This window comes from Arvicanthis niloticus, chromosome 2 (assembly GCF_011762505.2).
Source record: "Arvicanthis niloticus isolate mArvNil1 chromosome 2, mArvNil1.pat.X, whole genome shotgun sequence".
NCBI lineage: Eukaryota > Metazoa > Chordata > Mammalia > Rodentia > Muridae > Arvicanthis > Arvicanthis niloticus.
The window spans coordinates 44,316,009-44,329,471 of NC_047659.1; the positions used below are offsets into that span (position 1 = coordinate 44,316,009).

Below are 13,463 nucleotides of genomic sequence, written 5' to 3' on the forward strand. Positions count from 1 at the left end.
AATACTTGTACTAACACCAACTAGATCCCAAGCAGCTACATTTTTTCTATTGTTTTGGGAGCAGCAGCAGCAGGAGATGAAACCAGACAGTGGCTAGGCAGCATGAGGAAGCACTCTAGTGTCCAGGGGCTGCTGCTCATGCTCCAACCAGTTCTTAATACACTAGAAAAGAATTTCAGGATTAACCAGAGAGCCCAAGCGAAGCAAACGGATGCTTTTGTTAATTAAGCAGAAAGGCCAGCATATTTGAAGAGAGTAGGGTGGGACTGAGAGGAACGCGCTGAAGATCTTGCCCTATGACTGGGACTTTGAGCCTACTGAATCGGCCACCAAGTTTAGCTCTTGGGGACAGCGCATGTGCCAGTCCCCTTCTCTTCTCCTTTAACAGTGTGGTTTAAATCACTCCTTCACATTTCACAAGTAAGTGAAAAGGTGTCTCAGTCAGTGGGAATGAGTCAAGTTCCTGTTAAAGCCTACTTAGGGTTTGCCATGCGAAGGAGACACAGAGCAACAAAACTGAAGCTTCACTTGTGCCTCCAGCCTGTATTCCTGTCACTACTCAAAGCAAACTTATTGTTAAAACCTTTGGTCAGAATCCAGGTGGCATAATATTTTAAATATCATGTAATTCCCCAGAATTACAAATGACAGAAGTCATTTGTCACTATGACAATAACAATTTCTTCTTTTGTGTACTTAATGTTTTGAAAATTGGCCACAGAGCATGTTAAATTATTAACTTTCTGAAGGTAAAATTGAATATTTTAATTCATTAAGGTAAAATATCACATTATATTTTCTTTAAGGGCATATTATTAGAGTCATAAAGTGATGCATTTGGAATAAAGAGTTGAGTTAATTAATCGTTGTACCAAAATACAGAAGCCACATCCCCGATATGGTGTGCAAAAAGTAGGTAAATGGTAATTGCAGTTGTTACCCAAAGCAATCTTAGCAACATTCCACAACTAATCTATACCTTTAAGCATAATTTCATTTATCTGATCTGACTTAAGTGATGTCTTTCAAACTATTCTCCAAGCAAAGGAGGTCTCAAAGGATTTTTCAAAGGTCACATTTGCCAATTTTATATGCTTTTAATTAGCATTCAGAACATTAGGTGTCAATATAGCATTTCAGAGCACGCCTTATCTCTGTGACAACCCCCTCCACTTTTCTACCTACCTCTTGAACCTACCCACCCACAATAGTATAGGCCACGTTTTCTGAGCATCATTCCTGTAATAGTATTTCTTGTTTAGCAGAAGTCTTATAAATATTATTTGAATTTTTGCAGACATGGCAGCAACTTCATAACCACTGCTAGAGAAGACAAAGATGCTACGTTTCTGAAATGCACAAATTAAGCTTAATCGGTTCTGAAATAAGTTATCATAAATAATAAATGACTTCAATTTCCTTTGATCTGCTGATACATTCTACATTAAATATTTTTGTTACACACATGAAATAAAAGATGTGAAAATGTATATGTTTCCAATTATTCTTCATTTATTAATCTTTCTACTCCTCTTGGCTTATTATTTGGGGGGGGGGGGTTATGCTACCACAGGGAAGGGAAAAGGGAGGGCAAAACAGTCTTGGATTGCCCTGTTGTTCCCCACCCCACCCCTGTATCCACAGAAGAGCTGCCAGCTCTTCTCCATTCTCCCTGAGCACTGTTCCCTCATACTGCTGGACTCCTGGTCTAGCAAGGAAATACTGCAGTGGCCGATGTGACTGGTGATGGAGACAGCGGCCACCCCTGGTTGCTGCAGATGCCAGGGAACAAACCAAACTGCTGAGCAGGCGAAGTCCAAAAAGATGATAGCCCCAGAGGGAGAGGCAAGCACTTCCTCAGTTTCTGCCTGCCTAGTCCCTTCCCTGTCCAGAAAGCCAGTGTGAATGGAGAACACCAGGCAAGGGAAGTGGCTGACCAGGGCCCTTTTGCAACCCCTGTCCCTTTTGCAGGCTCTTGAGGGCAGGGTCATGGAGAAATAAGTACTAAATGAGAAGTTGGATCAGGTAGATGCTGCCTGTGCCCTGGAACTTCTTCTGGGAAATTAAAGCACTCTGCAAATCTATGTGATGGGCATCCATGGAGCAAAGGGCAGACATTCTGCAAATAAAATAGGAAAAGATAGTTACACCCCACCCCAAATGCAACCCAAACCTCATAGAGTAGAAGTTATTCAGTGGCCCTCAGAAACAGTGGCTTTATTGCCTGAATAAATAAATGCTATTATAGAAATTGTACCTGAATTAAAGGTACAATTTTTAATAAGAGTTTGAGGTTTGGGCTAATTGATGCTTTTGTATAGCCAAGTACAAGAAATTGGAATAGAGAAAAAACAAAATTTTGCTTAGGTTTAAATAATTGGGCAGTATAAAAGTAATTTTATTCTGGGTTGTTCCTACATCCCAGGGAAAAGTTTCTGTCCTTTCAAAGTTAAGAAGGTTCTTTTCTAGCATGGTTGCAAGAATTAGCAATTTTTTTTCCTGACTTCTCAGCAAATAACAAGCAGTAAACCTACATTATTAGAGTCACACTCTAATGTTTTGTTTAGTCTTAAAACAGTGCAAATCCCTATGATGAATTTAGATTTGAGATATCATAAGAACAAATAGCATACTAGAAATATCTATTACTCTCTTGTGGAAACGAGAGGTTGATATTTAAGAGTTATATACTCAGGATGTAAATGATAAGCATGTATGTTAAGACTTGCCGGTTGGCTTGATCATTTTTAAGTTAAATATTGTTCTTAATAGTCATGCATGCACACCATGTGTTTGGGTCAAACACAAGCCCCATTCCTTCCCTATCCCTGCCCCTCCCAAAAGACTTTTTCCTCCACAACTTCCTGGGCTTTTTCAATCTTTATTTTTAAATTTATTCCCTTGGTGTCTATTTAGTGATGCCTGTATGTACGTGCATATGGGAACAGGATGGAGTACTGGCAGCCTTTCAGAGACTACACCCCTAAGGAAAACTTACTCTTCCTAGCCCAGTAGCCATGAACTACCAATACCTCTTCAGACAGGGGTGGGTCATCAGGAGCCACATCCTGCGTGCTGGTAGGTTGGCTTGCTTGGGTTTTTGCAAATCTTGTGAATGTAGTCAGCAGCAGCCGCTGTGAGTCCATGTTTGCAGTTGCACTTTTGTATCTTTCAAAATGCTGTTTCACTGCAACCATCCACAACATCTGGCTCTTCCAGTCTTTCCCCCTCCTCGTCCATGATGCTTCCTGAGCCTCAGTGACATAGATGTCCCAGGCAGAGCTGAAGACTCCACAACCCCTTATTCCCTGCTTTTTGACCAGTCATGAGTCACTACTGTGTTAATTGCTATCTACTACAGAAAGAACCTTCTCTGATAAGGATTGAGAGGTGCACTAATTTAAGGGTTTGATGTAGCAAGCTACCTCGCCGATAAGGAGAACGCCACACTCAGGATTCTTCTGACAGCATTTATTGAACAGCTCTTCAAGATGGTGAGGTGGAGGGAAGGACGCCGAGCTCAGAAAGCCCGCTGCTTAAATAGAGCTTTGGGAGATGTGCAGATCCCTCATTGGCTCAAATCTTTCATCCAATTGTCATACTCGGTTTTCGAGCCATGCGCAGGCGCATTCTCAAGTAAAGCTTCCGTGAAAAACCAGGAAGCAGAAGCCTGCGCCATCTTATAATGGCAAATGCGGCTCCTCACATCTCCCCCTTATTAAACTGCAACAACAATCGAGGACTGTTAGGTTGCCGATCTAGCCCACCGTTCTACCGATAGGCGTTCAAGGCAGTTAAACAGTACGAGACCCTCCACACCTTTTATCCCGTGCAATGAAAACCTGAGCCCCGAGAAGTGTGGAGGACCACCACTAGGATACCTGGTGCAATGGGAACACGAGCCCTCAGGATATCCTGTTAAGTGATGGTGTCTCATTGTTTAAGCAGATTCAACCAGGCTTGAGGGGATGTTCCCTGCTCCACGGCAAGCAATGCTTGCGTGATCACCACCTTATCCTTTTGATGTTGTTGTTTGAATTTGCAGAGCAACCAGAGGATAAGCAGCACTCCCCCAAAGATCATGCAGCCAAATAACCCTACCCCCACCCATTCCTTAAAGAAAAGTATTTATATACACAAGCAGGAGAACACAGGTGAAAACATTTTACCACATGCACCATACAGCTGAGGTCACTAAACAGCAAAACAAGCTATATGGGATAAACAATATATTTATCAGAGTGTGCTTCAGCTGTTATAGGCTTTTGACTAAACTGTTGATATAAAAGCAACACTCTTTAAGGCAACACACAACTTCCCCTGTTGGAGAAGTGAAAGGTCTAAGCCTTGTAACCACAAATTTATACCAATGAAATCCTTGAATTTTGCATCAGCTTAGTAACAATTATACAGATTAAGACAGCCTAATATTAACCACCTCAGTCCCCAAGTTCAGGGAATTGGGGCGCCAACTCTTCATTAACTTCTTCAAGCTGAACATGGGCGTTGACTTTTAGAAGAGGAATGAGGGGAAGGGTAAATTGATAAGCATCTGAAGTCTGTCTTAACTGCATCCAGCTGGAAGTCCAGGGCATCAGTGAACATGCAGGTGATAAGATTCATTGTCCAAAGCTGTGTATTCTGCAATATACAAATCTCAAAACAAGTTTTAGTATCAAGATAAATTATTTTGATTCTCTGGAATCTAGTGTTCCGGAGGCCTACCTCTGTCATGTCTGATCCATATAATTCTGGAAGACATAACTACTACCTTAATGACCTCATCAGAAAACACATAGAAAAACCTTTTTTTCCAAATTAGCCTTTCCTTAAGCCAGTAACCAGAAAAACCTTTACATTGAGTTTTTATCCAGAAAAATATAACTATATAACTCAGAATCACACCCATTTTGAAAGTTAAATCAATTAACATTATCATGCTTAGCTCTGTCTAGAGCAGCCTTCTATTTATTCCTCGCGTCTTTAAAGCCTTTTTCATCTGTTTTTACTCACTTATTTCTTGCCCCATTTTCGTTACTATACAATCACCTTTGTTTCACTTCCGAATTCAACCAGCTCTGTCAGTCGACTGGTTCTCCAGCGCAGGGTGTCTTCCACTATATCCCGCTTACTGGAGTTCAAACATTGAGGCTCTGTCCAAATTAGCCTTTCCTTCTTAGTTTTCTTCTCTATCCTAGTTTTCTTTTCTATTTTATTAGCGCTCTCTCCCTTTTCTGCTTCTCATAGGCTATCTTGTTGTTAAGCCAAACAAGATCCACCATACCTTGCAGAAAAGCGTCTAGACTCTCCACGCCGTCAGTTCTGAATCCTCTGCGAGCCAACAGGGTCCTTCGTGACTGGTCAAAACTCCGAGATGTTCGGCTTCATCCCGGGTTTCGGTTCCACTTGTGACACGCTACCTTGCCGATAAGGAGAATGCCACACTCAGGATTCTTCTGACAGCATTTATTGAACAGCTCTTCAAGATGGTGAGGTGGAGGGAAGGACGCCGAGCTCAGAAAGCCCGCTGCTTAAATAGAGCTTTGGGAGACGTGCAGATCCCTCATTGGCTCAAATCTTTCATCCAATTGTACTCGGTTTTCGCGCCATGCGCAGGCACATTCTCAAGTAAAGCTTCCGTGAAGAACCAGGAAGCAGAAGCCTGCGCCATCTTATAATGGCAAATGTGGCTCCTCACAGTTTGAAGGTAAGTAATTAGAAGGGTAGTTTATTACTATGCCCTGCCAGTTTACACTGGTCCATGCCCACCGCTGCCCCAGAGATAGTGGCAATCGGCTGGATGCAGTGGGTAGCTAGGGGGCCAAGGTCAGGCTACCGAGCAGAAAATGGCTGCAGTAGGCTGGAGCACCCATCTGGTTGGGCCAGGTCTAGGTCCAGATGAAAGTTTCAGGAGAAAGTACCCTTTCCCAGAATATTACAGCTCAATAAGACAGGCACTCTCAGAAGGTCTTTGGTGAAATAACTCGTAAAAACATTTTGAGGTGGCTTGGGATCTAAAGTCAGATGCTTGCTATTGGCTTGGTCTGAGATGTTAGGGGTGCCTCTAACATATGGAAAGACTTCAGGTGTTGTCCCTACATGGCTGATTGTCACAGTCCTCTCAATGGGTTGTCACACTCACATGTTCCAGGACAGGAACCTGGTCTGGAGTAGATTTAAACTCCTATCATTCTCAATTGTGAGAATAGCCAGGGTTCCTGAATCAGCTTGACCTTACCAGGTTTTCTGTCTGGTGTCAGGGTCCACTGCCCCACAATGCCCATTTAGCAGAATAACAGTAATTTCTTCTGTGAAGCTTGGGACTTAACCAGCCATGGTTCTGGCTCAGTTAATTAGTACCTGGAATGATGTCTACATTATGAACTTGGCTTTAAGCACAATCAGAAAAGGATTGATTGCTCCCTTAACACTTTTGCCACTATTACAACAGTGGGAGTAAATTGCCAGGCCATTTGTGAGTGTGACTCAAAGGTTTCACAGCTGGATTATACTGATAACCTTTCTCCTCCAGTAGCATACATAGAACTTTCTAGCACTGTGAAATCTGGCCAATAGAGCTTTCAGGTTAAGATGAACCTGACTTTTCCATATCCTGTGAGTATATGTCAGATATACGGTGTCTTCAGCAACAAAGTGCCATCAAGTTCTGGAAAATAACCAATAGCAATAGCAATAGCCTGTAGTGGTTTGGGGAGGGCCCATGAAACTCACTAATGACTCAAAAGCAAGTAACCCATTCCTGACGGACTTCTTATTTGATGATCAGTTATGTCTGGTGAGGCTTCTCTCCAATGCCCATTGTAAGGTAACTCCACGCAAACCCCTTGTGTATAAGTGCATGTTTTACAAAGCTCCTATAGTAGTAGGTTTCTATATCAATGTCAAAGCTTTTTAGTGTTAGTTGTTCCTCTTCAGCCCTGCCTTCCCACCCCCACCCCACTAATACAATCTATTTCATTATTTCATTCCCTCTCTTCACACCACCTGTGTTGGAACACCTTTCCTTTAAATACACCCCACAGTCTCTCACTAGTCTCTTGACTTCTATGCATGCTCTGATTCAATCAAACAGTCATCTCTAAAGAGCAGAGCTAGCATGAAGGGCATGGGCTGGAGAGATGGGTCAGTTTTTGATGGCACTTACTGCTTGTGTGGAGACCTCAGAACCTATATGATGGCTTAAAACCTATAACTTCAGTTCCAGGTTACCTGATAACTATTTTTAGGCCTCCTACATGTGCTTAGTCATTCAGGCACACACATACATACACATAAAGTAAAAGAAATAAATACTAAGAGAAAACTCACCCAAAGAACCAAGCCTTTAAACCTGAGCCTTTGGGGGCACATAAGACCTGACCCATCACAAACTACTATAAATAAAACTATTTTCTTCACGTGTGTGTGTGTGTTGTTGTTGTTGTTGATGTTGTTTATTGGTGTATGCAGTAAATGGAAATTTTTCTTGACCTCATGTATCTTGAAATTTTGCAGGTTTTATTTGTTAGTGTTGAGAGTTATTGTGCGTATCCTTTGGGAATCTTTTGGGTTCTAAGATATCAAGTCCTCTGTAAGTAGATATATGCTGACTACTTCTGTTCAATCTTGGAAGCATTTACTATTTTTCTTGTTTAATTTATCTAGTTAGAATTTCAAATACCATGTAAACCCCAGAGGTAAAAGTAGACATTTAGAAAGAGGTGGGTTTTGCAGAGGGCTTTGGGGCTTTTGAGTCATAAACATATGCATACAAAGGATGCAAATAATTAGCATTATGTGTATTTCTCAATATTTTTTCAAAAGCAAGTGGAGCAAACGATAAATGATAAATATAACAATACCAGATAAAGACCGATGGAAGGCAGATGGTTTTGCAGTGTGTACAGGGAGAAGTGGGGAACTGATGTGCTTTGAATATCCAGAAAACTGACAAGCCACTGTCATTGTATTGGACACAGCATTATGAACCCATTTGTAAGGAGAAAGCCAAGGCTCTGATTTCATTTCCTTCCTGTTCCCTTCCCTTCTCTTTTTCTGTCCCTGGACTAAGAACCAGTCTGGGTTTATTAGCCCAGTACCCACATCTATCCTAAACCACCACCCAGGCCAAGAAAGCTCCATGAGCATTCAGCATCACCAGTATGCTCACAACTGTCCTACATTCTTTGAGATCCTCTGAAGATCTTCAGGAAGAAGCTTCCAAGAGATAACCCACATGAAAGGGCTCGACCTATTGCTGAGGTAACATTACCTCAGCTACATGAAATATATGTGTGGTGTTCTCGAGTTCTGTCCTCTTTAAACAACTCCAGGCATGTCAGTATGAACATGTGTATTGTATAGGACATATACAATTTCCTTTGCGGAGGAAGATCAGAGAACACTTGTTATGTAATGGTTGATACCTGACTCAAGATGGCATTCATACGCTCCCCTAGTTATAAAAGCGGGGAAGTGAACTTTCCTTCACTGCTGTGTTTTCCTGGTTTGAAAAAATTGTGTTGGGGTCCATGGAACAGGCTTGTGATCACTGTTACTTGTGAAACCAAAGCTGAAAGACTGTAATTTCTAGACTTGCCTGCCTTACAGTTCATGTTCAAGACCAGCATGAGCAACTTTATGAGACCCTCCCTCAAAGTAAAGAGAAAGAAATACCTGGGGGTATCTGAGTGGTGAAGCACTGACTAACATGAGCAAGACCCTAAGTTCAATTCCAGTACTACCTAATGTGTTTGAACTACAGTAAAAACTTGTGTTTGTGTGTGTGTGTGTGTGTGTGTGTGTGTGTGTGTGTGCGCGCGCCTCTGTCTATGTGTGTGTGATTAGCATGTAGAGTTAACAGGACTTTGAACTTTTTTTTAGCAATGAGATGGGGCTTTGGTGTGTGGTTTACTGTGGATGTCTGATTTTTGCTCGCCCCCTTTTGTGTGTTTGAGGAAATAGAATTAAGTATAATGGTGAGAGTCGGACACTTAGATGTGACTTGTTTCACCTACTGATGTAGCATTTGGCACAGTGACAGGCAAGCGTAAATCTGTTTTTAGTGTCCATACTTTAGTACCAGGGTGCTTTTACTGTCTCCTCTGAGTATGCCAGATTCCAGTCTCAGGTAAGACCAAGGTGTCCACCCTTGCTTAATGTTAGACATGATGGTAGTAAAGTCGTGACCTGCTAAGGCTTAGCAGTTTTTTGTTCCATATTCGTGCATGTTTTAGCATTTATACCCATGGAAGTACATTCATCCAAGGGCCTCTAGCCACTGCTGTCCTAGGTGAATTGTTCCTATGTCTCTATTTGAGGCAGCTCTGTCCTTCTGTCAAACCAGTATTGCCCCACAATTTATCAGAGAGCTTCTCTAAGCCCCTCATACCTGGATTTGGTTTAAACTGGGTTGAAGTTTAGAACAGAATGAGAACATTGTTTTTTTCTGAAAGTCTCACATCAAAATACAGGGACCACAATTACCTGCTTCTTTATTGTGGTCTATAAGTGAGCACAAAAGCATCCTTTCTCCAGATGGATTGGAGTTTGCGTATTGATAAAGATCTACTCCCTAAGAGGACTCTTTCCTGAGGCGGGCGTCATGCCCTGATTCAGGTCTGAGAGCCCACATGGGGCCATTGGTCCTAGAGGCAACTACAACGGAGTTTTCCCAGACACTGCTCAGCACTGGTGCTGGGGCCCAAGCAGGTGCAGGTCCACTCACACTCCAGAGGAGTCCCTTCATGCCAGTGTTATTGCTGCTCTGTCCCCTAGACACCTCAGCACCTAAGCTACTGTACAACCTGAGCCAAAAAATGGTGGTCACTGTGGCAGCTGCGGTCCCTGGTGTCCCAGTACGGAGCATGCTAAGATGAAAGCCACATGCTCCTCTGGAACCCAGGTACATGTGGAGTCTTGGAACTGCAGGAGCCCCTGGATGAGATGGAAATCTAAGCACAGAAGCCCTAGAATACATCCATAGGGCTTCCGGGCCAGAATCCGAGGGCACAAGAATCACGTGCCTGGGAACTGGGCAGGATCTCAACTGTGCAGCTATCCTGGAGACTCTAGGCCACATCCAGAGTTTTCCAGGGGGAGCGGAGGGTGTGGGGGATATTGTAAAGGCTCGCAGGGCAGCTTTCGGGGCTCTAAAGATCAACAGCTTTAAACCTCCCAGGGAAAGACCCCCTTCCAGTTCTAGCAAGCTGGGACTCAGCTAGGGACTGGGATCTTTTCAGAGAACATGGAAGATAAAAGCATCTTCTGTCTTCCACATTCCAAACCTACCATAAGGTCCTTCCAAGAAGACTATAGCCAAAGAGGAAGGTCAGTGACTCAGTAAGTACCCTGTTCTAGTCTTCCACAGTAAGACGGGAGACACAGGACCAAATTTATGCCTGTGCTGCCCTCTGCTGCTCTTTCTGAGATCTGCTGTTGCCTGTAGTTGGTGAGTCTTGCTTTCTGTGACAAAGGACTGACCTCGCCTCCCTCATCTGGTAAAGCTTTTTGAACTATGTGCAGAGAATAAATTCTTGAGAAATCTGTATCTGTTGGGCACCAAAGGGCTTCTAGGCAGGCCGGATGGGGTGTCGTCAGGGCTGAGTGAAAGAGACCCGATGTTTGGAGAGTTCAGAAAAAGAGCAATGCTATTCCTACAGAATGACAAAATGTGCACGCAGAAGGGGTAGGAATAGATTTTGAAGGATGGATTGGAAGAGGCTGGCACAGGGAGGCTATTCCAGCTGGTGAATGGCATGCAAAAGCCCCACAAAGTGAGCCACTGCCAGGGTGGCAGGGACAGGAGGAGCAGGCTGTGGATAAGAAGGAAGTTGAGCTCTACGGTGAACGGGAAACCACAAAAGGCTTTAGATCAGGGTTGACATGGAATGTAGAATAACCAGGACCAGCTTTCCATGTGACATCTACTTACTGATCATCCTGATGGGATGGGGAATGTCACACATGTAAAGATCACCAGCTCTAACCTTAGCCCCTTCCCCAGACTCCTATCTAATCCCTTGGAAGACACTGCTGGGCTTGTTAGTGTCTGTTCCAAGACTTTGATACTAAAAATTTTTCATGATTAATATTTCAAACTCAATTTATTGAGATAAAAGTTCAAAGCTCTATTGTGCTTTTAAAAAAATAGACGCAAACCTTCCTTACATTCTGCCACCACATCCTCCCTTGATGCACCCCTCCCACGGGCATCTTTCCTGACTTCCTCAGTACTCCAAGTCTAACACAAAACTATTCAAAGCTGGGGTCTCCATATGCACATGCAGCATTTGTCGTATTTGGCATAAGTGTTTCTGAATTTGAAGAGGAGGAGGAGGAAAAAGGAAGAGGAGGAGAAGGAAGAAGAGGAAGAAGAAGAGGAGGGGGGGAAAGAAGGAAGGACAAAGACTAAAAATGAGGACATGACTGCTCCTAGGTATGGCGGAGCAGAAAGTTTGTTATACATATGAGGGAGAGCATAGGCAGAGGCAGGGACACCTGGACTTTGGATGTGACCAGCAGACAGCTGGGTCACGTGAAGAGAAGGTAAAGGGGAGAGGGAAAGAAAGGAACCAGGAACAGCTGCCAGCCAAGAGGCAAAAAATCAAAAGGAAAAAAAGTGTTTAACCAAATTAGGTTATAAAGGGAGGAGCAGCACCACAGCACCACTGCAGGGACTGCCAGTCACTGAGGAGGGACAGGAGCTCGACCCCACAATGCATAGAGGCTCAGCAGGGAGCCTTATGGTACTGTCCATGGGGTCCCCACACTGGGCACCTAGAGCCTCTCAAGTGTGCAGTGGGGAAATAGAAAGATCCTTCCACCCACGTATGAGGGTAGACATTGTAAGTCAGGACAGGGTGACTGCTTCCCATCCAAAGCCCTCAGTGAAACTTCTGTAAGACCCTTTGCCAAAATCCCAAGGCAAACCCCAAGGGTCCGAGGCCGTTTCCATCAAGTTCCCAGTTTCCTTTTCCATAGGAACTTTACAAAAACAAAACAAAACAACAACAACAAAAACAAAAAACCTAGCTCCCAACATGCTTCCATCTTTCCTGGATCACAACATAGAAGTATTACACCTGTACAGTTCCCAATCTGGCCTTGCCTTGCTCAGATAAAACTTTTTTTGTTAGGTATTTTGTAAGGCATAAATTCTATATTGTAATGTCCTATGCAAAAGAAAAAGATTAATGAAATTGTGAATTTTATTGTTTTAACATGTATGCATGTTTAGTGATGTTTACATTTTGAAATAAAATTTATGATTCATTATTTTAAAAAAATAAATAAAGGGAGGAGCAGCTGGAGAGAGGGTATCCCAGCTCTCAGCTGGAAAAGGTTAGGGTAGGGACCAGAGTTTGCCAGCCAGGAGGATCTTGTAACAGGTAAGACTGAATGGATTCAGAGTCCACTTAGACATGTTAATAGATGCCTCAGTTCTCTGTCCTGGGTTTGAGAACTAACACTTTTCTGTTTTGTCCATTTACCTTCAATTTTCATGATTTCATTTTTCTTTACAGCCAAATAAAATTCTATTGTATCTATGTACACAGTGTTCTTATCCATGCGTCAGTCTTCTGTGAACATCTAGCTTAACTGCATGTCTTGGCTTTAGTGAATAGAGCTAGAAGGAACATGGATATGCAAGCATCTCTGTGGTAAGATATGAAGTCCTTGGGGCGTGTGTCTAGGGTACTATAGCTGGGTCGTATGGTAGTTTTATTTCTATGAGAGGGTTTTTTGATTGTGTGAAAACATCTAGACTGATTTCTAAAACAGCTACACAGGTTTGCATTCCCACCAACAATGTGTAAGCATTCCCATTTTCCCATGTCCATGCAAGCATTAGTATTGCTGATGATGGAAATTCTCACTGGGGTGAGATAGAAGTAATTTGAACTTCATAGTCTTGAAAGCTAATGATGTTGAATGCTTTTTAGAAGTGTTTATGAGCTATTTGTAATACTTTTGAGAAATTTGTTTTATTCCATTGCCATATTTTTAATTAGATTTTTTGTGAGTGTGTGTGTGTGTGTGTGTGTGTGTGTGTGTGTGTGTGTGTTTTCTTCATACATTCTAGACACTGGCCCTCTGATGGATGTATAGATTCCAAAGATTTTCTCCCATTCTATTTACTGCCTCTTTACTGGATTGACAGTTTTCTTTGCTGTATAGAATATTTATGACTGAGGAGCCTTGTGGGACCCCAAGAGCATCCTGCCTCCCCATGGACCTGCCCACCACCCCAGCTGGTCTGCCTGGGACAGCCTGCAGAGGTGAGTGGTGCTCACAGTCCCCTGGCACCATTGTCTAGCTCTGGCCTTGCTCCTTGGTCTAGAGAAGCCCTGCAGGACCCCAAGAGTGTGCTGCCTCCCCCGTGGAAACCTTAGAGAACCCCCAAACTAACCAGCTTGGAACTCTTCCCAAGTATCTATCCTAATTGGATCTGCCCACCACCT

General features: G+C 43.1%; 1 protein-coding gene across 5 annotated transcripts in view; it reads left to right on the forward strand.

Moving 5' to 3' along the window:
- Positions 1-1,490, forward strand: part of LOC117703140 (uncharacterized) — a 135,423-nt gene extending 133,933 nt beyond the window's left edge. For all 5 annotated transcript variants that reach the window (XM_076928856.1, XM_076928857.1, XM_076928859.1 and 2 more), the window contains exon 78: positions 1,298-1,490. In XM_076928856.1, the coding sequence (XP_076784971.1) occupies positions 1,298-1,327 (30 nt within the window). In that variant the 3' untranslated portion in view covers positions 1,328-1,490. The remainder of the gene's footprint in view (positions 1-1,297) is intronic.
- The last annotated feature ends 11,973 nt before the right edge of the window (positions 1,491-13,463 follow it).